Source organism: Solanum dulcamara, chromosome 8 (genome assembly GCF_947179165.1).
Source record: "Solanum dulcamara chromosome 8, daSolDulc1.2, whole genome shotgun sequence".
NCBI classification, from domain to species: Eukaryota; Viridiplantae; Streptophyta; class Magnoliopsida; order Solanales; family Solanaceae; genus Solanum; species Solanum dulcamara.
In genome coordinates this window covers 63,789,406-63,816,770 of record NC_077244.1, presented here as the reverse complement: position 1 = coordinate 63,816,770, position 27,365 = coordinate 63,789,406, and the positions used below count along the sequence as shown (strand labels likewise).

Here is a 27,365-nt window from a genome sequence, read left to right as displayed (position 1 = left end):
GGGTAAATTAGGAACTAAGTTAAAATTATATTTTGATTTCATAAATTAGACTAATATTGTTGGATATCTATAAAATTCATAGTATAATTAATAACTAAAATTACAATTTAAATATTTAAAAATTACAAATGGTAAAAATATTATACATTTTTAGTTTGACCGTGGAAGTGGAGTAAACCTTCAGCTGCCGTTTGGACATGTTGTACCCCTAATTTTGTGGAAACTTGTCGCTGACTAGCTGTAAGCTCTATATACTCTTTCAGCAGCCACCGTAAAAACCCATGTGAGACTCTCACTTTCCTTATTCTTCTTCCAATCCCATTTTTCTTCTTTCAGCACTCTTCCTTGCTTCTACTGTCTTTCGGGTCATTTCTGATGGACCCTAAGTTCGCCGGAAAGCCCATTCAGGCCCAATTTTATTCGGGTCAAACCGACCTCGATCAGATGCAGGATACGCCAACCCGTGGGGCACGCCACCGCCGGGCACAATCCGAAACCTTTTTCCGCTTTCCGAGTTTCGATGATGATATGCTACTAGACGACGTCGTTTCAGACTTTAGTCTCGATGTTCAGGCGCCTACCCTTATGCAGCCAGCTAATTCGCCTGATTCTTCGTCTACTGGACCGGCGTTGTCGGCTGGACCTTCCGATAATCCTAAGCCGCTGGCTCACTACCGTAGTCTATCTGTTGATGCTGATTTTTTCGATGGACTGGATTTTAGTGCTGTGCCGACGGAGAAGAAGATGATGGGTTCTGAGCCACGTCATAGGCATAGCAATTCAATGGATGGGTCTTTTGATACGTCGTCGTTTGAGTCTGAATCGCTTTCTGTCAAGAAGGCTATGGCTCCTGATAGGCTTGCTGAGCTGTCCTTGATTGATCCCAAAAGAGCCAAAAGGTTATACATTTAAAAAAAAAAATGTGTATTTTTATTACGTTTAATACAGTATTAGTACAATTTCGGGTGCAATTAAATATATTTTTCCCTTAGAATCATTTCGGGTTAGTGATAAGAGAAAAAAATGTGTTTTGAAATCTTTTATTGGGTTTGGTGAGAAAATGGCGCAAGGTAGATGGTAGTTGCAAGTCTTCATTTTTAATTCATTTGTTGTTTCCTTGGAATGCTGAAATGGCATTATTTTAGCTGTCCATAAAATATTTTAGCTTAACTTGGTATGATGGATTCATCAAGAGTGGATACAATGTGTAGATATTTTATTAAAATACCCTCTTGATCCCAAGAATAATGGTGGAGTGTAGTACAAAGGTCAAAGAAACTAACTTCTTCTAGAAATAAATTTAACAATTTAGATATTAGATTAAGGTACTTCAAAACACAAAATGTTCAAGTTAACAGTAATTTCAAAATGTGCAAAAATATTTTGTAGTCAGAAGAAAAATACTAACTCCTCAAATGTAATATTTTCATTCTTTCTGGGATTGAAGGAGCATTTAGAATCAATTTTAGATTTGTGAAGAGATCCAAAGGACAAGACTTGGAGAAGGGAGGAGAAGCAAGTACATTTGGAACCAGTTCCTCCATGGCGGAAATGATGCTAAATGGAAAGAATATGAGTTGGGGAGGAGAGTAGGAAAGCATATTGATGAATATTTTCCACAATTCTCTCATTTTGAATAGCTGAAATGACACATATTTAACATAAACGGCCATGGTGTATTATCACTAGCAGACATCATTTATACTGAAAAACTCACCTAAACTTGTCGTACTGTTAACATGTCTTGTTTTTCTTAATGAGAGGGAAGTGGGCTTAAAAGGGAGGATTTGGGACCTATTAACAGAACAACACAGGAGACACAAGGAAATGGAGAAAAATGAACCAAAGTTTTGAAGGAAGCATACTATTTTGTTGCTTGTGTTTGGTTAACTACTTTACTGATTTGGATTTCGTTCTCATCTGCATATAGAAGGGGTAAACGCTAGTTAAGTGCAGTCTAACTAGTAGCTCTTGCCAGAGAAGTCAGCCTAATGTGTTGAGAAAGAGATGCTATTGCACTTTTTATTGTGATATACAGCATGATATAGAGCCAAATAAAAGGAGGTTGTAATATTTTAAGCTGCTGAATTTTAAGAGAGTGATGAGTAAATTGGGAATCATTGATTAAGTACCGATCATCTTTTCAACTCTTGGAATTTGAAGTTTTTCTCACAAAAGGACATAATTGCCTTGTTTCTTTTCTAGATCTCATGGCTTCCCAACATTTACTTTCTGGTGTTCTCTTTTCTTTAACCAAAATAATATGTCTTTTTTCCTTGTTTGTTGGATAAGAACCTTAGAACCAAACTGCAAGTTTTAGCTTTAAATGGTTGTCTTTTTGTGCAATTTTGCAGGATCCTAGCAAACAGACAATCTGCTGCACGTTCTAAGGAGCGAAAAACTCGTTATACTAGTGAGCTAGAGAGGAAAGTGCAGACTCTGCAAACTGAAGCCACCACTCTATCTGCTCAGATCACAGTTCTACAGGTATGGAATTATGCAGATATTATATATGTGACATTCATTATGTTTATAAAATTTTGTTGTCTAAAGTAACATTACATGTTGAATAGCTTCTCGTCTTTAGCAACATATTGTTAATGTAATGTGTGTACGCATCAAAGTCCAGTATCACCAAGGGCCTCAACTTTATTTTATGTCTAAACTAAGACATGATTGGCTCACTTCACTTGATGGACTTGATCTTGAATTTATATGTTTGTAATTGAATACTCTTACGCGGTTATTTTTTCTGCTTTCTCCAATTTACTAAATTTAAGAAAAAGTCATTTTTACCTCAAAACTCCTGGCCAAACAATTGGTAAATCAAATTATTATCCAAAGGAACATTTCGCAATGAGAAGAATTTAGAGTTGCGTTGGTGGAATTTCGAAACCTTTCCTTTGTTGGCATAGACTAGCTAGCAAGACATAGGCTAACTCATTTAATGAAGGAACTCTGAAATTTTCATGTAGCTTCTGCAACTAATGACGAAGCAACTGAGAAAGAAATATGATCAATAAAAATGACCTAATTTTCTTTTGTGGACGAATACAGTGTACAGAACTTTTTGAATAAGTAATTCTATCTGATAGGTTGGATCCTCTTCCAATTGAATTCTTGAATGTGGGAAAAAAGGATACTTTTGTGAATGTGTTTGTTGTACGAAATGGAAACCAAGATTGGAACTTTTTAACCCCATTTATGACAACAACCTTATGGTATTTTTGGAGCTTTTGCATAACATCTTTTTTAAGCATCTTTTCTGCTGGTCAGCTGTTCTATACCACTTGTACACAATGAAAGTGGTATGGTCAACATTTTTAGTTTGCATGTTAGCTCTTCAGTTGTGTTCTAATTTGTAACTACTGGTGTGACTTGAGAAATTGCTGTTGCGGTGTGGCCTAGTGGTCAATGGTCTTGGTGGAGAACCATGAGGTCTCAAGTCCAAGTGCAAGGGGAGGCAAAAGAACACTAGGTGATTTCTTTCCATATGCCTAATCCTTAGTGGGCAGAGTTATCTGGTACCGGTGTTAGTGGAAAGTATTAGGTACACGGTGGAATAATCGAGGTGAGCGCATGCTGGCCCATACACCACTAGCATTGCTTCTTTTCATAAATTTGGAGATTCCCACTGTTTCATTTGGATCTACAAATATGCTATTGCTGTAGCATCTTAGGCTTATATTCACTTATAAGATATCCAGCTAGTTATGGATCAATTGCTCTATTTCACATGCACCTCAGCTCAAATTCAGATGATGTGAAAGAAGCTGTAACAAGCTCTGCCTGTCATGCCATTCATGTTTTAATGGATGGGTCAATATTTTGCTGTTCATATACCTCCCTAGCTTAGTTCACTGCAATTTGAAAGTTTCTGAGTATTTCTTTTTTAAAAAGACAGTTTGTAGGGTACTCTGCAACGCTAGTTACTTGCAATTCTGTCTTGGGAAGTGGATAACTTTTTTATGATTATGGAAAAAGGTTTTAGCTTATCCCTTTTCATTTCTGCCCACTAGTTAGTCTTGCAGTCTTGTGTTTCTAAGTGGAAGCATGTCTCAATGGTGCTGGAAAGTGAATCTTTCTTGTGTAGGATAGTCATCATAAATTAACAGTATATTTTTGTTCTATCATCTTTTCCCAGTATCAGAGGAAGAAATCCTTGTGGCTGCTAATACTAAAACTCTAGTGGAACCATTGCACTTATTAACAATGCATCAGTATGCTATTCTTTTACTTGTGTTTTCTTCTCTTGGTGCAAGAAGGGTGAGTATGAATTTAACTTAACTGCATCATGTGTCTCTAATCTACTTTGTACTAGAAAAGCTTCCATTGACCTATTGATTGTCCGTGATAGCTCTCTACCGTTCTACTTCTTTTCTTTCTTTCTTTTGGGGATGACTTAATGGTGCTTTTCAACCCTTTGCTCTTATTTTCTTCTCTGGAACTAACGTATAATAGGGTTCTTCTACATGATGCAGATTTTTCAATATTTGGTTATATAAATGCGTATTCGCTTGCACTATAAGTATATTGCTGGAGGGAACATTCTCAAGATTAACACATTGTTGCTAAAACCCTACACTGGGTCATTTCCACATAGTAAAACATGTTGAATTTTGAACTGTCAATCTGTCATACTCATTTTCATGCAATTTTGGATTTTGATGCAGAGAGACACTTCTGGATTAAATGCTGAAAACAAAGAACTGAAATTTCGGTTGCAAGCTTTGGAACAACAAGCACACCTTAGAGATGGTATGCCTTTACTAGATATGAACTTCCACTCTTATAATCTGGTCATAAAGAATCCTCCAAAGAGAAACATTCTAATTATGTTTTTTGCAATCTTATATAGGGTTTCACTGTACAACCTAATGCTGTTCTTAATAAATTTATGTTACTGAGCTTTGCTATCCGTATCTTCTCCTTTTTTGCTATTTGTATAAACCTCTGTGTTTCACACAAACTCTTCCTTCATCCTTGATACCCAGAACATCTTCCTCACTGTTTCACACATCTTCACAACCATTTATACCCATTATCAGATGAGACATTCTTTTTTCAAATAATATCTTATATCTATTTATGGTGGGTCTAGAGTTGTGCTCTTCCTTTATGGCTATGTCTATCTTTTGTTGGGTTTGATGTGTGTTTCAATTTTCAGCTCTTTCATATTGAGTACACCTCTATACTCAAAATCTTTTGTTCGCTTCGAGTAGGTTTCTATTTTCAACTCTTTGTATCAGTGTAGTCTGGAGTTATGATTATTCTTTCCCTAAACAATTCTTCAGAAAGAACCAGAAAATGTAATTTGCTTTCCCCCCTCTCTCTGAAACGGAACAGTCCTGGAAAATTTAAGACTAAACTGAAACAAAACCTTTCTGGTTCAGTCAATTATCATCCACAGAAATTTTGAACCTCAATTATCCGAGGGACCTCTAAGATAAAGATTTCTTAAAGGAGAAAAATTATCAAAATTATTATTGCATATATTATAACATCCTTGGTTTGCAAGGTTTCCCCTTTCTACGGACTTGAGAATTCTAGTATTCTTCAGTGCTATCTATTATTTGTTTCTCCACCTTTTTGTCCAAGCTTGCTTAGTATATGATGTGTGATGCACAAATTTGTGTAGCTATATGATATGATAATTGAAGTATAGAACTATAGTACTGAAGCATATGCGAATAAATTTCAGCTCTAAATGAAACGTTGAGGGAAGAACTGCAGCGTCTCAAGATTGAAGCAGGCCAACTTCCAGGTGCTAATGGAAATAGAGGAATGCGTCCTCGTTTACCTCCCCAACCACAGTCCTTCGTTCAATGTGGTAATCTCCATGCACAACACCAGCAGCCACACATTCCCCGTTCGCCTGCAAGTAACCAAACTGTCTCTGGGCAATCTCAAAATAGCTTCTTCAACTTCAATAGGGCTTGAATGTCTCAATTGCGACTGGTGTGGTTGGTAATTTATCAAGTAGAGGGATTTGTAAATATTGGTATATGTAGATTGTAGATTGTTAAGGGTTATTGAACAAGTATTGTTCAGCTCAATATCTTGTAACTTATCAATATTTGCTACATCTTGTTAAAACATTTTACATTATCACATACAATGTATTCTTTCGATAATTCAGTGGGTATAATGAGGTTTGAAGATCTCGACAACTAGCACGTTGCACCTTATATATATATATACTAGAATCAAACACACAAAGTTCACACCTGTTGTTAGTCAAGTTGCCAATTAGTGGACCATAATGGATATTAAATTCCAAACCTAACTACGAGGTTGCTGTCGTTGACTTGATAAATGTCCTGATGCAAAAATTATGTACACCATATGCACCCGTATAGACAATGGCGACAAATCTCCCATCCTATTTTAAATATATCCAAACAGGAACCATTATCAACGTAACAAATTACTCATCCTTCAGTGAGAGATGCTGTGATGAAAATCCTCAAACCCGACTAGGTAAAGAACATTAGAAAAAATTAATTATGATAACATTAACAAAGCTGCCATAGAAATGGCAACACCATACATAATAGTAATCAACAGAACTACTTTGTTCAATTACATTATTAAACAAAGAATCACCAACTACACTTTAGGAAATAAAAATCTAATAAAATGTGTGACAAAATAATCCTCTCTTTTGGTTGAAAATTATTACTCTCTCGGTCCTAATTTAAGTGTCATACTTTTCTTTTTGGTATGTCCTAAACATAGAGCCCGTTTGGATGAGCTTAAAAAAAGTAACTTTTATGTATGAAATGTTTTTAGAACTTTAAAGTGCTGAAAGTTATTTTTATAAATAAGCAGTTGAGTGTTTGGATAAAAGTGCTTAAATGGGGAAAATTATGTGAATTTTAGGGTTAAAAGAATAAAAAGGATAGTTTGAAAATTTAGTTAAAATATAAGGGATATAAAAATAATTTCCATGGTCAAAGAAAATGACTTTAAGCACTTAGAAAAAAAAAGTTAAGAATTCTAACTTTTTATTTTTGACTGACTTTAAGAACTTTCTGGCTTAAAGTTAACATTAGGCAAATACGTCCAAAAGCTGAAAAGGGGCTTTAAGTTGATTTTGACTAACTTAAAGCCAATCCAAACGGGCTCATAGTCTCTCTTTCTATATTTGGTAAGTTTCAATTCTAAAATTATACATGACAAGTTTAACATCACAAGACTTAAAAGGACTGGACACATCTTTAATTTAAGATCATAAAATTTAAATTTTTCTATATTTCTTAAACTCCATATCAATTCAAACTAATTAAGACACTTAGATTGAAACGAAGGGCCAACCCATAATAAGTGAATTATCAAACGAAAATATGACTTTAGGGTGTCAATATAATATATTATTCAATTTTCGAAACTTTTTCTCTTAGAAACCTATCATTTTTAGGAATGAGTAAATCCTATTCCTATTTCAACTATGTTTAGGTTACGGTTTTTTAATTTTTTTATTTAATTTTAGTAACCTAGTACTTTTATGAAAAGAAAATCCTATTCCTAGTTCAATTAGGATTAGGCTAAACATTATACCTATAAGTAAATCCTCCTCTGCCTTTGGTTTCTAATAGGCAAAATATTAGAACTTGTAATACTACATCGTCTGTCTTCTGCCACATTCTATGCATCAATTTCTTCTCGCAGACACGGCTCACGTAGCATAGTTTAGGTACCCCAAAACATGTACGATAGTTAAGTATATATAACACACAAAAAAAAGATATGAAGTTATACGTAAACATTTGTAAATGTTAAAAAGAATACAATGATATTTTATTGAAATATATTTTTGTTAATATTAGTCTGAAGATGTTATCATTTTGGTAATTTTTTAATCAGTGGACTATCACGGGAGAAACATAAAATGTGATCTAGCTTGGTGTTTCCTAAGCTGTTTAGTTTGGACTTCTCATAAATATTAGTACGTAAACATAGAAGCTGTTTATATATTCTCATGAAGTTTCAGAATAGAATTAAGGTTTTGCTATTGTTTTTTAAGCTGTTTAGTTTATTTGGTTTTCGTATAATTTTTGAATAGATTGTATCATTTATTTTACAACGTATGTAATGTCACGCATCATTAATTTGATCGATAATCCTACGAGAAAAGGCCAAGAGAAAATAAATTTGTAGGATAAAACAGAACTGTTGGACAATAAGACAAGAAAATGAGAAATAAAAGTTATGTTAACGACGCGGTAAGCGACTAAGTTTTATTCCTGAAAAATATCAATCAAGAAAGGAAAATAGCGACAAACAATGATATTTATATTTCAATAATTGTGTGAAGGTTACAATCTTTATAAAATCAAATGAAAAAAGACGTAATCCTCTGATTCTTCTCCTCAAGATCGCCAACTCAAGAGTTTTGCTTTGTTCTTGTATCGATGAAATATTTGTTGAAACTTTACTACGAATGCGGAGCCAAGCTTTGACTTACGGATCACCACTGAAGAGCAAAAGTTTTCTATGTATTTCTCTTCTTCCTCTTGTTTCTGTCTATCTGGTCTTATGAAGACCCCTTTATATAGGCGTGAGCTAAGATTTTGGGGGTATTTTGGTCTTCAAGTAAATTTAGAGGACCTTGGGCTTGAAGAACATTAGTTGGCTCGTCTAGTTAATTTAACTGGCCCAAATATAATTTAGACTTTATTTAAGTCATATAATTTTAGCTTAAATATTGATCCAATTTTATTAACCAATAATTTGACTTGGTCAATTTATCATGAATTTAAGGATTAATCCAAAATTTAATATGGATTTATCAATAAAGTTCACTGTCTACAAATGCCCCCTGTTTCGAGGCTTGTTGGGGGTGCTCGACTTGTCGAACCTTCAAAGACAAGACTTGAAGTATTGTGAAGTAAATGTTTTTTTTCGTAGGAAGCTTTTCAAAAAAATTCATATTTGAGTCCAATGGAAATTTTTCGTAATTTGGTTCCAAAATTTAATATGGATTTACCAATAAAGTTCATTGTCTACAAACGCCCCCTGTTTCGAGGCTTGTTGGGGGTGCTTAACTTGTCGAACCTTCAAAGACAAGACTTGAAGTATTGTGAAGTAAATGTTTTTTTTCGTAGGAAGCTTTTCAAAAATTTCCATATTTGAGTCCAATGAAATTTTTTCGTAATTTGGTTCCAATAGAAACTTACCATAATTTGGTTCCTAGAAAAACTTACCATAACATGGTTCTAACTATAGTTTTTTCATAATTTGTAGGAACAAGTTTCTTTTCAAAACTTTCTATATTTGAATCCAATGAAATTTTCCTTAATTTGATTTGCATGGAATTTTCTCATAATTTGATTCCTATGGAAACTTATCATAATTTGGTTCCTAGGAAAACTTACCATAACATGGTTTCAATTATGGTTTTTTCATAATTTGTAGGAACACAATTTATGTATTTTTGATATCTATAAATATCCATGCTTTTACGGTTGTTGATTGTCAATTTGCGGCGTCTCAAGTTCAATCGAATCTATCTCCATCAAGTAATTTTTTTTTTAATTTTCGTCGCCTTTTTTTTTAGCTCAACACACCTGTTGTAGAAAATTCATTTCTTGTTGTAAATGTAACGCCCCTAATAATTTAAGTTAATTTTCACATTAAAGTGGATATTTCTTGATGATATGATCATCTACTATCTACTCGAATTTTGTTATGTGAATAAAAAAAATTATTTCATTAAATCGTGACAGTTTTATGAAGGATTGTCTTAGGGTAGTTTAGTCAATGTCCATGACATTATATATATATATATATATATATATATATATATAAACATATCCTTCTAATAATGGTAATCAAGGTGGGATTGATAGTTGTTTTTTTAAAAAACAAAATGACAAAGTTGGGTAGCCACTCAACTTTTCAACAACATTGAGTGATGGATATCACTTCTACATAATATCATAATGAAGCTCCACTAAGAGGTTCACTATTTTTTTTGATTATTTAAATGGGCCTTACAATTTTTTTTTGTGTTACGAATTTAATATACGTTTTTTTTGTAGTAGCATCCTCCCTGGAGGGTCACTACAAGTATTGGTATCAGAGCCTAGGTTTGTGGTTCTAGGAATTTTGATGTGATTTGTTTACACACTCATTTTTTTTGGAAGGTTTGGACTATATTATTTGATCGTTATAGGGTAAATAGTATATTTAATGCATATAAGTTGCACATGCATCATGTACATGTTCCTAATGCAATGTGATCTTCACTTTTGAAGGAGTGAGTTATGGCCTCTTTTTCTCGTAGACCTATAGAAGCTGCTCGTGAAGATACAAGTGACTCTTATTCCCAACCTCATACACTAAAAGAGATTGGCGAACAGTCTCCGGGTCAATATATTCCCCATACTAGTGGGTCTGGTGTAGAAAATCAACAAGGAGTAAGAACTGGTCCACATTCTCACATGGGCCCTGGTACTCACGTTATGAACCCTCCTTTTCAGCAGATGGCTGAATTCTTTCACCGTATGGCTGAAACGATCTATGATCCCCATGGGTTAAACTTTGAGAAAATGAGGAAAATGGGTAGAGTTGAATTTGAAGGCACGGTTGATCCCACAGATGCTGAACAATGGCTTGAGCGCATAGAGAGGGTGTTTGAGCAGCTGGAGTGTTCAGATATTGCCAAATTCAAGTATGACATCTCGTTATTGCAGAAGGATGCTTATGACTGGTGGGTAAGTGTGCCAAATGCAAAAGCAAAACCTCCAGTTCTTACTTGGGACGATTTTGTTAAAGAATTTCGTATGAAGTATGTCCCGCCTGCTTATTGTGATACTAAGAAAAAAGAATTTTTGAATCTAAGGCAATGAGGCATGTCTATTACTAAGTATCAATAAAAGTTTCTTAGACTCTCTCATTATGCTGGAGGTATTATTATCGATGAAAAAGATAAATGCAGGAGGTTTGAAGATGGCCTAAACGATTCCATCAGAAAGAATGTGGCAATCATGCAACATGAAAACTTTTGTAAATTAGTTTCTGCTGCTTTCACTTGGGAAAAACTTGATAAGAAAGAAGCTAGTAGACATGATAATAGATTCCGGAAGCCTAGGTCAGATTTTGGAAGTCCATCCAAAAAGGGAAGGTTTGATGATTCTAAGGCTGGTAGTGTCAACAAGTCAAATCAACTAAAACAAAATAGACTAGATTTTTCTACAGCTAGTACTCCGAGTTATAGCCAAGGCAAGACTCGCGTTCCCACTTGTGCAGAATGTGGAAAGAATCATTATGGTGTTTGTAGGAGAGCTTCGGGTGCTTGTTTTAATTGTGGGAGCTTTGATCATAAAGTGAAGGACTGTCCTAACCCTAATAATGTTCCTCTGTTTCACACTGAGGGCTCGATTCAAAAGTCTTCTAATAATCCTTCTCAAATCAATAGAGGTGCAAAGCCTAAAAACAACCAAACAGCGGGGCAAGTGGAGCAAATCAAGCTAGCGGGTCCAGAGCTACTGCACGGGCTTATGCTATGAGGCAGAGAGATGATCAAGAGGGACAGGATGTGGTTGTCGGTAAATTTCACTTATATGGCTTATCTGTGTTTACACTATTTGATCCTAGCTTTATATATTCCTATATTTGTTCATCATTTGTTCTTCCTGAAAATGTGAAATCTGTGAGACTTAACTTTGAAGTTCTGGTTGAAAGTCCTTTAGGTTACCAAGTTGTTTGTAATCGAATTTACCGAGCTTGTCCCTTCATGATTAGAAACTTGATCTTTCCTGCTGATTTGATTGAAATATCTTTCCACAATTTTGATATTATTATCGGTATGGATTGACTTTATAAATATCATGCAGTAATGGATTGTAGGTCTAAACATGTGACTTTTAAGGACCCTGCATTTTTACAGATTATTGTACATGGTGAAAGATCATTGTCATCTAATATTATTTCTGCGGCCTTAGCAAGAAAGATGATTCATCAAGGTTGTAGTGCATATATTGCTCACATAATTGATACACGTGTGGAGAGTCCTGGTCTTAAAGATATACCTATTGTGTGTGACTTTCCTGAAGTGTTTCCAGAAAATCTTTCTGGGTTGCCACCAGAAAGAGAAGTTGAATTTTCGATTGAGCTCATTTCTGGATCTACTCTTATTTCTATCACTCCTTATAGAATGGCACCAACAGAATTAAGGGAATTGAAAACTCAATTGCAAGAACTTCTTGAGAAAGGTTTTATTCGTCCAAGTGTTTCTCCTTGGGGAGCCCCTGTGCTATTTGTGAAGAAGAAAGATGATACTCTTAGACTTTGCATTGACTATAGATAGTTGAACAAAATAACAATCAAGGATAGATATCCACTACCAAGGATTGATGATTTGTTTGACTAGCTGAAGGGTGCCAATTTGTTCTCAAAGATTGATTTAAGGTCTGGATATCACCAACTACGTGTTAAAAAGGAAGATGTTCCAAAAACTGCTTTTAGAACTCGATACGATCATTATGAATTTTTAGTGATGCCATTCAGATTGACTAATGCTCCTGCAATATTCATGGATTTAATGAATCGAATATTTAGGCCTTACCTTAATCAATTTGTGGTGGTCTTTATAGATGATATTTTAATATATTCCAAGAGTAAGGAAGAGCATGATAAACATCTTCAGATTATTTTACAAACTTTGAAGAAGAAGGAACTTTATGCTAAACTTTCAAAGTGTGAATTTTGGCTTAATGAAGTGACTTTTCTGGGACATGTTGTGTCAACCGAAGGGGTGAAGGTGGATCCTAGTAAAATTGAAGCAATTGTGGAATGGAAAACTCCTACGAGCCCTATTGAGGTAAAAAGTTTCTTAGATTTAGCAGGATACTATAGGAGGTTTGTGAAAGGCTTCTCCATTATAGCCTCTCCTTTGACTGGACTTTTGAAGAAGGAAGTGAAGTTTACTTGGGATAAAAAGTGCCAAGAGAGCTTTGAGAAGCTTAAATCCTTATTGACACAAGCTCCTATACTCACTCTACCAACTGAAAGAAAAGAGTATGTTATATATAGTGATGCTTCTCATCATGGCTTGGGTTGTGTCTTGATGCAAGAAGGGAAAGTGGTTGCGTATGCCTCCCAAAAATTGAAACCACATGAATTGAACTATCCTACTCATGACCTTGAGCTCGCTGCCATAGTGTTTGTCTTGAAAATTTGGAGGCATTACTTATATGACAAAAAATGTCATATATTTACTGATCACAAGAGTTTGAAGTACTTGGGTACACAGAAAAAGTTGAATTTGAGGCAACGTAGATGGCTTGAACTTATTAAAGATTACGACTGTACCATTGACTATCATCCTGGTAAAGCTAATGTAGTTGCAGATGCTCTAAGTCGCAAAGCCTTTGCTAGTTTATCTATTAATCCTTTGACTTCACTTCTTGACTTACGAGCCATGAATGCTTGTCTTGTATTTAATTCTGATGGCTCTACTGTTGCTAGGTTGCAAGTCAAGCCAGTTCTACTTAAACAGGTGAAAGAAGCACAACAGTTAGATGAGAAGCTTGTGAAATTGATCAAAGAAGTTCAAACTAGAGGAAATCTTGATTTTACTTTAGGGGAGGATGGTGCTCTATTTTATCATAATAGGTTATGTGTTCCAAAGGATGATAACTTGAGAATTTTTTTTTTGAATGAAGCACATACGTCACCATATACAATGCATTCTGGAGGTACCAAAATGTATCAAACCATCAAAGAACACTACTGGTGGAATGGTATGAAAAAGGACATTATGGAATATATTTCTAAATGCTTAGCTTGTCAACAGATAAAGGCCGAGCATCAAGTCCCAACAGGATTATTACAACCCCTATCAATACCTAAGTGGAAATGGAAAAGAGTAAACATGGACTTTGTTTCTGGGCTTCCACGTACCCAAAGAAATCATGATGCAATTTGGGTTATAGTTGATAGGGTCACTAAAAGTGCTCATTTCTTGGCCATCAGAATGGACTACCCACTTGAACATTTAGCAGAATTGTACATTAATGAAATTGTGAGGTTACATGGAGTTCTTGTTTCTATTATTTCTGACCGAGACCCAAGGTTTACATCTAGATTCTGGACTAGCTTGCAAGAAGCTTTGGGAACTAGGTTGAACTTTAGTACATTTTTCCATCCTCAGACAGATGGCCAATCCGAGAGGGTGATTCAAATCTTGGAAGATATGCTTCGAGCTTGCATTATGAAATTTGAAGGTAGTTGGAATAGACACCTAACCTTGGTAAAATTCGCTTATAACAATAGCTACCAATCAAGCATTGGCATGCCACCCTACGAAGCCTTATATGGGAGGAAGTGTAGAACTCCTCTTTGTTGGAGTGAAGTTGGTGAACAAAAATTTGTTGGTCCTGAGATTGTGCAACAAACTGAAGATAAGGTAAAAGTCATCAAGGATCGTCTAAAAATGGCTTCGGATAGACAAAAATCATATGCTGACCTGAAAAGGCGTGAAATTGAGCATCAAGTTGGCGATAAAGTATTTTTAAATATTTCTCCATGGAAAAAGATTATGAGATTTGGCCAAAAAGGAAAACTTAGTCCTCGATTTATCGGGCCTTATGAGATACTAGAAAGAGTGGGACCAGTTGCATATAAATTAGCTTTGCCGCCTGAGTTAGACAAAATCCACAATGTATTCCACGTTTCGATGCTCAGAAGATATCGTTCTGATCCATCTCATGTTATTCCAGTAGAATCTATTGAGGTTAATCCAGATTTATCGTATAATGAAGAACCCATCCTGAATCAAGCTCGTGAAATGAAGCAACTTAGAAATAAGAGAATTCCCTCAGTAAAGGTACTTTGGAGGAACCATTCTGGAAGAGAAGCCACCTGGGAGCGAGAAGAAGACATGAGGACCCAATATCCATACTTGTTTCAGGACTAAAACAAGATAAATTTCGAGACAAAATTTCTTAAAGGGGAGAGAGTTGTAACGCCCCTAATAATTTAAGTTAATTTTTACATTAAAGTGGATATTTCTTGATGATATGATCATCTACTACCTACTCGAATTTTGTTATGTGAATAAAAAAAAATTATTTCATTAAATCGTGACAGTTTTATGACAGATTGTCTTTGGGTAGTTTAGTCAATGTCCATGACATTATATATATATATATATATATATATATATATATATATATATATATGTGTGTGTATATATATATATATAAACATATCCTTCTAATAATGGTAATCATGGTGGGATTGATAGTTGTTTTATTTAAAAATAAAATGACAAAGTTGGGTAGCCACTCAAATTTTCAGCAATATTAAGTGATGGATATCACTTCTACATAATATCATAATGAAGCTCCACTAAGAGGTTCACTATTTTTTTTGATTATATAAATGGACCTTACAAAAAAAAATTGTGTCATGAATTTAATATATATATTTTTTGTAGTAGCATCCTCCCTGGAGGGTCGCTACAGTAAAAACGTCGAAATAATGATCTGTTTGATTTTTCAAATATTAGATCACATATCTATACCATATCCGAAAATCAAAACCAAATTCCTTCTCAATTGATGGGAATTAGTTTTTGAAACTTGCTATCAGATTTGTCTTCTTTTTGTTCACAGCTCTATGCAGTCTCACCCAAACATTCATATCTTGGAGTAGGAGCATCTGAATGGTGAGAGACTTGATTCAATAGAAACTAGACTTCAACGTCTACAACATAGCCAAAAATAGAGGTAAAAATCCTCATGAATTGATCGAAATTGAATTTTGAAGGTGATCTTTAGATCTGACAATTTTTTTTCCAGATATGTAGAGTCTCACCGAAACATTCATATCTGGTATATGAGCATCCGAATGATGATAGACTTGATTATATAGAAACTAGACTTCAGATTCTACAACATATCCAAAGATCAAAATCAAAGTCCTTATCAAAAGATCAAAATTATTTTTTTAAAGTTAGAGATACAATTGATTTTGGTGTGACTTTGGACAACATTCATGAATTCACTTCTTTGCATCTTCGCCGAAGAGCTGCATATTGATTTTTGTAATAATTGAGACTTTTGTCACCATCTATATAAAGAGAAAACATAATTTTTTTAAGCCAATAGGACCATATTTATCCTGTCGAGCGCGAGAGCATATGCCACAATTTTCACCATATCGATTTGAAGCTTCGTGCTATTGGCACAGTGAGACACATCACCTTTATATATATATATATATATATTATTATTATTATTTTCTTACAGATTTATGATAGACCACAAACAGTCTCAATATCAAACCAAAAAATATGAGAGATAATCCATAATTGGCGAGGAACCACTTGGTGCATCTTGGTCTGTAGATGCGGCTTTGAAGACGAACCACACTTAGTGCATTTTTTAAGCAATTGTGGCTTTGGTGGTGACAAACACACTTGGTGCATCTTCTTTTGGAGTTGCAGCTTTAGTGATGAACCACACTTAGAATATCTTCTTCTATAGTTGCGGCTTTGGAGATAACCACACTGAGTGCATCTTTCTTTAAGTCACGGCTTTGGCGATGAACCACACTTTGTGTCTCTTCCTCTGTAGTTGCGGCTTTGGCGAGAACCACACTGAGTGTATTTTTCTCTATGTCACAACTTTGGTGATGAACCACACTTTGTGCCTCTTCCTCTGTAGTTGCGACTTTGGCGAGAACCATACTTGGTACATCTTTATTTAGGTTGCGGCTTTGATGAAGAACCATACTTCGTGTCTCTTCCTCTGGAGTTTCGACTTTGGCGAGAAAGAGATTTTGGTGTAGTTAGTCCTAATTTCGGAGAGTAACTACTTGTCACATCAACTTCACAAATCAGACTTCAAAATATGCCTCTATGCTGAAGATAGAGGCTCGTTTATGGCTGCATCGATCCATAAAATATTTGAAGTGACGGTGTTTGATGAAGAGGTGATGCAAACTTGATAAAGGCTCTAAGACAAGTTGGCAAGCCACTTCTTGGCATCTAATCTTTTATTTTTTCTTCTACTTTGGCTTTTTGTATAGGATGATATATCAACAATTTTTTTCGTCCCTTCCTTATCATTGTTGATATATAAAAACTCTTACAATTTTGAAGCAGTAAAATACATTCACTTTACACTTCAATCCAAAACACGTGAGTTTTTTTTTCTAGTTTGCCTAGACCATTTGTTTTGAGATTTTCAACCTAGTGAATCTTTTTGGACCATACGAATTTAAACACATATGGACCAAGAGTAACAACTTCAAGATTTAACTCATTTTCATGGAGCTTTTTGTGACTACAAGATATCACTCTAATTTGAAGAGTTTTTTTAAACTTAAATATTTGACTCGAATTTGATGAGCTTCAGAACTTACAGTTTATGCTCGTGCATTGGAGAGTATTGTGACTTCAGGATATTCATTTTAACCTCGTGCATCGAGGATCATTTTGACTTGAAAACTTGGCTCAAATTTTATGAGCTTTGAAACTTGTGAACTTTGGTCGAATTTGAGGAGCATCACGACCGAAAGACTTAACTCAAATTTGAGACTTCGCTCGAATTTGATGAGTTTTAAGACTTTGTTCGAATTTGAGAAGAATCATGATGTGAAAACTTAACTCGAATTTGATGAGCTTTGAAATTTGAAGACATTGTTTGAAATTGAGGAGCATCACGATTTGAAAACTTAGCTCAAATTTGGTGAGTTTTGAAACGTGAAGACATTGCCCAAACTTGAGGAGCATCATGACTTGAAGACTTTGGTCAAATTTGATAAGCTTCACGACATGAAGATTTAACTCAAATTTAATGATATTTATGACATGCATTTTAGGCTCACGCGACGAGGAGCATTTTGACTTGAAACTTTGCTCGAATTTGATGAGCTTTGTAACTTAAAGATTTTGCCTGAATTTGAGGAGCATCACGATTTGAAGACTTAGCTTGAATTTGAGAAGTTTCATGACTTAAAGAAGATTTAGCTTGAATTTGATGAGCTTTATGATATGCATTTTAGGCTTGTGTGTCGAGAAGCATGTCAACTTACATAGACTTTTCAATTTTGGTTTCGGATGAAAGTCTAACCTCATCCTCAATATCATGTACATTTTCTTCATAAGGCTCGAAGTTAAACAACTCTTAATCTTCATTTGTAGCCATATCAGTTTCATATCATGAGCACGAGTTGTTAGTTCTTCAAACGTTTTAGATTTTATACCTTGCAATATGTAATGAAGATCCTAATACATACCTTGAATGCATATTTCGATCCCAGAAATTTCACTAAGGCGATCTTTGCAGTTGAGGCTCAAGCTCCTCCAGCGATTAATGAAGTTAATGGCTTGCTCATCATTTCTTTGGCGGGCGTTAGTAAGTTCTATCATGCTCACAACACGTCTTGTACTATAGAAACGCTTAAGGAATGCTTGCTCCATTTGCAGCTATCGATGGAACTAGATTCAAGATCTATGTACCAGTCGAAAGTAATTTCTGTAAAAGATAGAACAAGCTGCTTAACAAGATAATCACCATATATTCCTTCATTATTGCAAGTTTCGACAAAGTGTGCTACATGTTGTTTCGGATTTTCCTTGCTATCGAATTGCTGCAACTTAGGTGGTTGATAGCCAGCATGTATCTTTAGGTTATTAATTCTTTGGGAATACGGCTTTACATATGTGAGCGGAGATTTGAATGTGGACTCAGATTTATCTTTGATAGCCTCCATGATGAAGTCTTTCAATTGGTCAACAGGAAGCAGACCTTCGGCAGACACTTGAAACTCCTTGATCGTTGTTTCTTGTTTTGTGAAAGACTCTCTTCTCTCTTGCATTTCATGAAGCTTCGCACATAATTGAGTGGATTCTCCTTCCTTCATATTCTCCATCATATTTGTCAACTGAACGTCTTGACTCTTGATGTGCTTTGATAAGTCTTCAACTGCTTTCGTCAAATTTGCAAATTGTTTTTCTATGGTGGAAGTTTCGATCACCATCGTTTGCACAACCATTATAGAGGATGAAGAATAATGCGGAACAAGGACATATTTTGGATTGAGAAGTGACATAAGGAAAGATCGGATCAGATCTAATGCTTAAGACATCATCATCTTCATACATGAAGGGATCATTGACAGCCTTAGTCAACCCAAAGTTCTTTCAACCACCTCAGCGATATTGCTTCCTTGTTCTAGCACATACGGAGAGGATATTTTTTCTTTTGGAGAAGATATACCACTACTACAAAAAGAGTTTTTAGCATCTCTTTATAGCAACAATTATTTAACAGCAATTAGCTAATAGTTGCTCCTGCCTCATCCATTTCCCCGACTGTTTTTTCTAAACCATTCATCTTCTTTTCTATAGTAATTGTTGTTTTTTTTAAAAAAAATGATTAGCAAAATGCATCACAAATCGTTACACCTTCCTTTGGCCACTACAAAAATTCTTAGGGTTTTGCCTCTTCCATATTTTCCTTCAATGGTGATTCATTTACCATAGTTGTATTGATCAAGGCGTATGTTGATGCTTTCAATGGAGCTCTCTGCTATAGGAACCTTCTTGTCAATTTAATTCACCTATTCTGGAACAAACTGATGTCAATTAGGCATTTATCGGGAAGAACGTATTTTCGGAAGAGGGAACGCGTGGTGCACATGAGTGTGCTCCTTAGAGACAAAAATTTGCTGGCAGAACAACTTCTTGTTCCATCCAAAGTGAGACAAACACATTTCTATGGCATTGACTTTAGCTGGTTAGTATTGCTACTGAATAGAGTATACAATTTATGAAGTATCTCAATTTAATGGTTTTTGTGAAATTTTTAAAAATTGAAACTTAAAATGGTCAATTTCTTTATCAATTTTAAGATTCTTTTTAATTTTCTGTTGCATCTATGGAGTTAATTATATTTTAATTATGTGTGTAGAAAAGTCAAGTTCACGTTAAACTAGCATATATAGTCAGGTAGTTTGATACTCACACGAAATTTAGTCTTGATTCAATTGTTGATTATATATATTGCTTGCTATGTTTGTTTCTAGAGGATAAGTTCAAGGATCTTATTTAGTGTTTGATAAAATTCCACATTGATACATGCCTAACAGGATATGTATAACCCCAAATTCAAGGTAAACCACGTGTGTTTTTCAATACTCCATCTGTTTTAATTTATTCGTCTAGTTTTAATTTGACACGGAGGGTAAGAAATTAAGTTAGATTTTTGAATATTCTGGTGATCTTAAACTAAAGATTTCCTCTATTTCAATTTGTTTTTCTAGTTTTTACTTAGCAAAGTTTATAAAATTAAGACAGACTTTTAAATCTTGTAAGGTATGTAGAGTGTAACATAATGTTCTTTAATTCTGTGGTCTTAAACATGTCATGTGGAAAATTAAAATGAAAGAGTTGTCAAACAAGGAAAAAGATATTTTTCTTGAAATAGACTAAAAAGAGAAGTAAGACAAATAAGTTTAGACGGTGTGAGTATGCTTCATTTAGATAACTGATTTCTAATGACTTACCATGGTTATGAGAATCTTTGTTTTCTCTCGCGTCCATTCCCAAAAAAGTAATTGATGGTGACTCCAGATATAAGTGTAAGTGGAGTTGCTACTTAACAACCATTTGATGAATTATTGGAATTGCTACTTAACAACTATTTGATGAATTATTGGAGTTAAAGTGGTGAGTTTTCTAACTTCTCTGGAAACTTGGGGAGTTTGATATACTTTTGGACCATTAAGTTTGTATTCCCGGGTTATTCTTTGTATTCACTATGGGAAAGAGATTCTCAGGTGATAATTGAGTTTTGGAATTTCATTCTTGTACTAATAGAGTCTAAGGAGGTATCATTGATTGGGAGAAGTAAAAATGTTACATGGAATTAAAGAGGAAAATATTTTAATCTTGCAAATAGATTTAACTTTTTGATGGTCCCTGATTCTCATACATGAGAAAATATGAAGTTGTTCAACTTTAAAGTGAGGTAGGACCCTAGTGTGATTGTTGATCTAGCTAAATTATTGTAAGTACTTATAACTTCTATGCAATGAAACTCATGGCACAATGACCTACAAAAAGAGAATAATTATCTTACACCACCACCTTTATAAGTTCTATTTAGTTGATTCATAGTGTTGAATTTAATTGATGTTTCCTTAAGAATTTGGAGATTCTGTTAACTATATGTGCAAGTCTTTTTTTTGTATATGTACTAGATATGGCAGCTCATGTGAAACAGGAGCCCAAACATCTGAATAAAAGTCTTTCCTATTGTGTTGTTCTTTCTAACTAAAAGACTTGATCTATTTTATTGAGGAATGACTTTCTTATTGAAGTATTTGCACTAACTTTCTTGAGATTTATCTCCCTGCATGTGTAGAGGCTACCCTAACCAGAAGACTGATATAGGTGATCCTGAAATTAGTCTTATTACAGAGCAACATACATTCTTGATATTAGACCTAGTGACAAATTAGGGTCATCTATTTAAAAATGTGTTATAGTAATGATAGTAGTTCCAATAATTTTGTCAGAGTTTTGAGTTCATCTAAACTAAAATGTGATAACAATTTACCAAAATTACTTCACAAAGTAGTTGAATCACAATAATCAGGTACACTTGTAATTAGTGACTAGATATTAAGACATGGCTCTAGTTGAGTTTGTGTCACGAATGTTGTCTAAGCTACCCAAAAAAAAATCTGATAAACCAAGCCAACTCTCAGTGCTGAGGTCCAGAGAGAGATGAAGTTTATAGTCAACCTCTGCCTCTCAGATAACTTTCTACAACTTAATTATAACTGTAATATGATGGGCGTGTGTTCTTTGATCAACTAAGAAATCATGGTCTGAATGATTTGTTAAAGTTTCGCCACCTTAGATGCTAGATTTTGATCTGTCAGATGTTGTATTTTTTTGCTGATATGTACTTGTTATGAAGCAAGTGTAGGTTACTCAACTGATTTCTTCATTATTACATAATTAGTTATCTTTATGATTACTGAATATCTATTATCCTTTCCTATTCAGTCTTTAATCTCCTAGTCATGGGGTTTATTTTGGCTACATTGATCTAGGTAGAGCCGAACATTCAAAGGGACTCAAGTGTTGGACCCAGAAATTTGCCACATTGAATACTACATTATGCCCGAGTGTCATCACAGATGGTCGGCACCTCAAGAAAGCCAACTTCATTACCTGCAAATCTGCTTTGGAGCTCTTAATTGGCGTTTGATCATGTTTATTTTATAGTATTAATAACACCGATTATTAGACACCAAAAGACTATAGTTGTTATATTCAACTTTTACTTTTTTGGTAATGTTGTTGACGCTTTGAAATAATAGAGTACTTGTTCTATTTCTTTATTGAGAATTGAATGAAATACATTGTTTTATTTTACAATGAATGTTACTGTTATTTTTGAATGTAAGCAGGTGTAATGAGCATTAGATAATGGGAGAAAGCTTCCTCAATTTTTTGCCGCCAATTAGAAAAATGTTGTTAAAAGCCATATTTCATTGATCATAAGATGGATCTTTTAACGTCAATTAAATATGTCTATTAACGGCAATACCAAAAGCTAAAAATTGTATCCTAGGAGAAATTTGGGGGAGATTTAACGGCCAGTAAATAATGCCACTAAAACTCATGAATATTTAGCGGCCATAGAAGGGGGTGTTTACCAAAACTCGGTAAAATGACCACTAAAACCTTTAGCGACGCCGGCAACACCGGCCAATAACTATTGCCAGTACATATTTTTAAGGCAATTTTAATTGCCACTAAAGAGCATATTAAGTGCCGCTAAAAGTAAATTTTGTTGTAGTGATAAATTGAGAACATGAGATGACTTGGACTATGCTTGATGCACTTGTTGTTTCCGTATTACGACTTTACTCCTTCTAATTTGGCCAACAATTTCCATGGCAATTTTTAAGCCATTTATGGAGTCAACATCCTCCAAAGCATCAGATTCAAAGTCGATATTCATTGCGGCCATATTGATATTTTTTAAATCTTGAAGAGAGAATTCAGATCAAATAGTTTTTGCAGATGTGGATGCAGATACAGATCCAGATGCAGATTTCGAGTTGACCTTTTTGGAAGCCATCTCAGTATTCTTGAACTTTGATATTTTGAAGAGAAGAGATGAGAGGTAAAGATCGTCCCACTGGGCGTGCCAATTTGTAAGCGACTAAGTTTCGTTCCTGAAAAATATCAATCAAGAAAGGAAAATAGCAACAAATAATGATATTTATATTTCAATAATTTGTGCGAACGCTACAATCTTAATAAAATCTAATGAAAAAGACATAATTTTTTGATTTTTTTCCTCAAGATCGTCAACTCAAGAGTTTTGCTTTGTTCTTGAATCGATGAAATATTTGTCGAAACTTTACTACGAATGCGGAGCCAATCTTTGATCACAATCACAAAGATATGGGAACTTGCGGCTCACAATACTTGGAGACGAAAACTCCTTTGTATGCGGATCACCACTGAAGAGAAGAACTTCTTCTTCCTATGAAGATCCCTTTATATAGGCGTGAGCTAAGGTTTTGACTTAACTCCAAATATAATTTGAACTTTATTTAAGTCATATATTTTTAACTTAAATATTGATCCAACTTTATCAATCAATAATTTGACTTAGTCAATATATCATGAATTTAAGGATTAATCCAAAATTTCATATGAATTTATCAATAAAATTTCACTATCTCCATACATGATCACACCAAATCAATTAATATATAAAATTAAGGTAACTTACAGAGTTAAAAATAACAGTGATACATAAGAATCTTTATCTTGAAATCAGAAAACTCTACAACCATATTTCATCCATAATTAATACTAATTTCTTAATGACCATATATATAGAGTGAATTTGAATTAATCAGATAAGTTAATATCAATAACAGATTGTTTAAAAGAAAAATGGTAGGAAGTGAACAAGCATTTTTGTGAAATTATCATAAGATTATTTGTATATTTGAAAGCAAAATTCTCCATAGTTTCGAGCTATGAAATCAAATCCAAAAACAATAAAAAAAATCCAAGAATTAATGGGTGTATATTTGGAGAATAATTTATTCTTCAACGTGGATTGTAGTGGAATGGTTGAAATCCCTCTATTTTTAATCAACAATTTCGAAATTCGAGTTATGAGAATGCAAAAAATTCTATTGGAAGCACTTCCTCAAAAATAGACCTTACAATGCGTGAATCTAAATTAGTCAAGTTCCAATGCATTTATCGAATACAGAATTAAAACTTAAAAAATTTATTAATTTATTAGACTTTTTTGAACAAATGATGTTATTATAAAAAAAAAATGTTTAATCACAATAGTTTGTGAAATCACTAGTAACCCCAAAATAATTTTTGCTTTTCTTGCGTGCGCTACAAGAAATCAGGCTTTTTGTGACGTGTAAATGGCTAAAAAAGCTCCACCACTCACCACTAATTGTTTATAGCGGCGACTTTAGAATTACTAAGTCTTTAAAGACAGAAATATCACTGTTAAAAAATTAATATTAACATTTAAAAAGAAATTTCTTATCTTTCTTAATTTCTACCTATCATTTCATACTCATGAGTCTTTTTCAACTTTGATTTGGTAGAGAATTATTAAAATCTACACGTACTCAATTGATTGATTACATAAATTTTAATTTTATATTCATCACTACTCCATTTGTTTTTATTTACTAACTTAGTTTACTTTTACTTATTCCCTAAAAATAAACATTCACTTTTTACTTATCATTTTTCTATTGATTCGTATTATCAATAGAAAAATATATTTTTTTCATGTTTTACTTTTAATATTAATTATTTATTTCTCAAATTATTTCTCAAAAATTAAAAATTATACCTCAGTTAATGAATATTATGAAAAAAAGATATTCTTTCTAAAGGTGTCCAAACTCCAAATATACAAATATACTTATACGGAGAGAATATATTTATTTTTTTAATTTGTATTTGTGTCAACATATGATGTTCTTATCCATCCGCAATTAATTTAAAAATTCTTCAGAATGGACGCAACTTTTGGTGAGTGTGAGGAAAAGCAGTTGAACTCAACTTGCACCGCTCTCTCGTCCGTGTGTTTGAAAATGCTTAGGAGACTGTGGGCGACGTGCTTATCCATTTTCCATCTTCTTCTCATCCTTGCACATAAAGTGAAGTAACCGCTCTCTCCCTCTCTCTTTCACACACACACACACAAACTGTCTCTACATAAAAGAAACTCTGTGCCTTTTCTTCAACTTTTTCGGCCAAATTGAGATATGGAAAATCATCCTAGCACTAGTAATTCCCATCCTCATCATCATCATCAACATTGTCAATCTCTTCCTTTTTCAAACAACTTTCTTCTTGACCGCCACGAAGAACAAGAAGAAAAACCTACATTACCCATCTTTGACTCTAGTATTGTCCCATCAGTCGATAATTTGCACAATAATCCAAAAAGGAAAAGAAGCAGATTCCTTAAAATTGGTGATGGTAGTAACTCTTTGAATATTACAAGCCTTAAGAAGCCTAAAATTACCAAAAAGCCACCAGACCCAAGTGCACCCAAAATTACTAGGCCATGTACTGAATGCGGCAAGAAGTTTTGGTCATGGAAAGCACTTTTTGGTCACATGCGTTGCCATCCTGAACGTCAATGGCGTGGAATTAACCCTCCTCCTAATTTCAGGCCGCGGCACGATAATAATAATAACAACAACATTATTGATTCTCCTAATTCTGTTGAATTTAGCCCTAGAAAAAACCCCAAGTTGGTTTCTGATGCGATTATGACTGACGAGGATCACGAAATCGCAGCGTGCTTGTTGCAATTGGCTAATGGATTATCAAAACCTGATTCTGACATTGTAGATAATGCGGAATTACCTGATCATGAAAATGTTCGTATTGTTGCATCAGAAGATCAGCCTTGTTCTTCTTCAGGAGGAGGAGGAGGAGTGAAGGATTTTCGATTCGAGTGTTCGGGTTGTAAGAAGGTTTTTGGATCACACCAGGCTTTAGGTGGACACAGGGCTAGTCATAAAAATGTGAAGGGTTGTTTTGCATCAGGTTCAGGTACTTCAGGATTAACACAAGCTGTTGTTTCTACTAATTTGGATCTAAATTTTCCTCCTCCAGTGACATTAATCTCAGGTGAAGATCAATACGATTCTTCGTCATCCTACTCTTCTATTTATTCGGGCTCAACGTTGGATTTGAGGTTGAAGCTATAAATATATATATAGTCATGTATAATTAGGTGTGTATAGTTAACTGGGATACTATTGCTATATTGTAGAAGCAACTAGCTGTTAAATGGTATTTTTGTACTCTTAACATTGACAAATTCATGTTCAATACACACTTGTGATTGCTACTGATAACTCATAGTAATACTACTCGTAATTAGCTACTTCTTGGTGTACGTTGTGCATTTGTAACATGAAATATTACACAAATAACTTTCTATAATGAGCCTGTTTAGATTGATCTATTTTAAGTGTTATTAAGTTCAAATAGTTTTTATTCACTTTTATAGTGTTTGAATAAGAGATTTGTAACATGAAATATTACACAAATAACTTTCTATAATGAGCCTGTTTAGATTGATCTATTTTAAGTGTTATTAAGTTCAAATAGTTTTTATTCACTTTTATAGTGTTTGAATAAGAGAAAACAGTATTTTTAAGTACTACTTTTTAAGTCATAAATTATAAATTCGTTCAAACACATTATAAATTTAAGTGAGTAGTATAAAATTTCATGTTGTATATGACGTTAGACCTCCATTTTTTATATTGAACCTAATTAACTTACATCGTACACTCTATTCGCATGTGTTTCAATGTTGTGTTGTTAATTGGGGCAAAGATGATGTAGCTACATATCATGTACATTTTCTTGGAATTCTAAAAGTTACCACTGTATTAAGTAACTTCTTTCTGTGTTTCTTTATGCCATTATATGAGTAATTACTTTTGTACACACTATTTTAGTAGTAGTACTTATTTTATATAAAAGGTAAAAAAAAAATTGCATTAGAGAATCTCTTTTCCTTTGCACTTATCTCACTAAAAACGTTTTATGATATGAAGAAAAGGTTTAGATTATATATGTAAAATACATTCGATTGAGAAATCTTAGTAACTCAATCGGTTGACTAATTAAACTTTTGTCCTTGTTGATAATGATTCAGTTCTTTATGTTGTAATTCCCTCCTACATTTTTCCTTTTCCCACCCCTTTTAAAAAAAATCTATTGTACTTTAGACTATATAGAGAGAGCTTTCATAATATTCTTCAACTTGGGGGATAATCTTCTCAACAAAAGGTGTTCA

General features: G+C 34.1%; 3 protein-coding genes and 1 long non-coding RNA gene across 4 annotated transcripts; all 4 read left to right on the top strand.

Moving 5' to 3' along the window:
* The first annotated feature begins 220 nt into the window (after positions 1-220).
* LOC129899576 (transcription factor VIP1-like) lies at positions 221-6,134 on the top strand. The gene is made up of 4 exons (XM_055974584.1): positions 221-899; positions 2,355-2,487; positions 4,674-4,758; positions 5,702-6,134. The coding sequence occupies exons 1-4, from the start codon at positions 376-378 to the stop codon at positions 5,938-5,940; spliced, it is 981 nt and encodes a 326-aa protein (XP_055830559.1). The 5' UTR covers positions 221-375; the 3' UTR covers positions 5,941-6,134.
* A 4,134-nt stretch (positions 6,135-10,268) lies between these two features.
* Positions 10,269-11,513, top strand: LOC129900054 (uncharacterized). The gene is made up of 2 exons (XM_055975027.1): positions 10,269-10,792; positions 10,943-11,513. The coding sequence occupies exons 1-2, from the start codon at positions 10,269-10,271 to the stop codon at positions 11,511-11,513; spliced, it is 1,095 nt and encodes a 364-aa protein (XP_055831002.1).
* Positions 11,514-19,309: 7,796 nt separating this feature from the next.
* On the top strand, positions 19,310-22,408 carry LOC129898557 (uncharacterized). The gene is made up of 2 exons (XR_008769395.1): positions 19,310-19,754; positions 22,081-22,408. It is a non-coding gene; the product is annotated as an uncharacterized LOC129898557 (long non-coding RNA).
* A 2,833-nt stretch (positions 22,409-25,241) lies between these two features.
* LOC129901069 (zinc finger protein ZAT3-like) lies at positions 25,242-26,443 on the top strand. Its single transcript, XM_055976190.1, has one exon. It carries the CDS (start codon positions 25,306-25,308, stop codon positions 26,260-26,262), a length of 957 nt encoding a protein of 318 aa, XP_055832165.1. The 5' UTR covers positions 25,242-25,305; the 3' UTR covers positions 26,263-26,443.
* Positions 26,444-27,365: the final 922 nt, after the last annotated feature.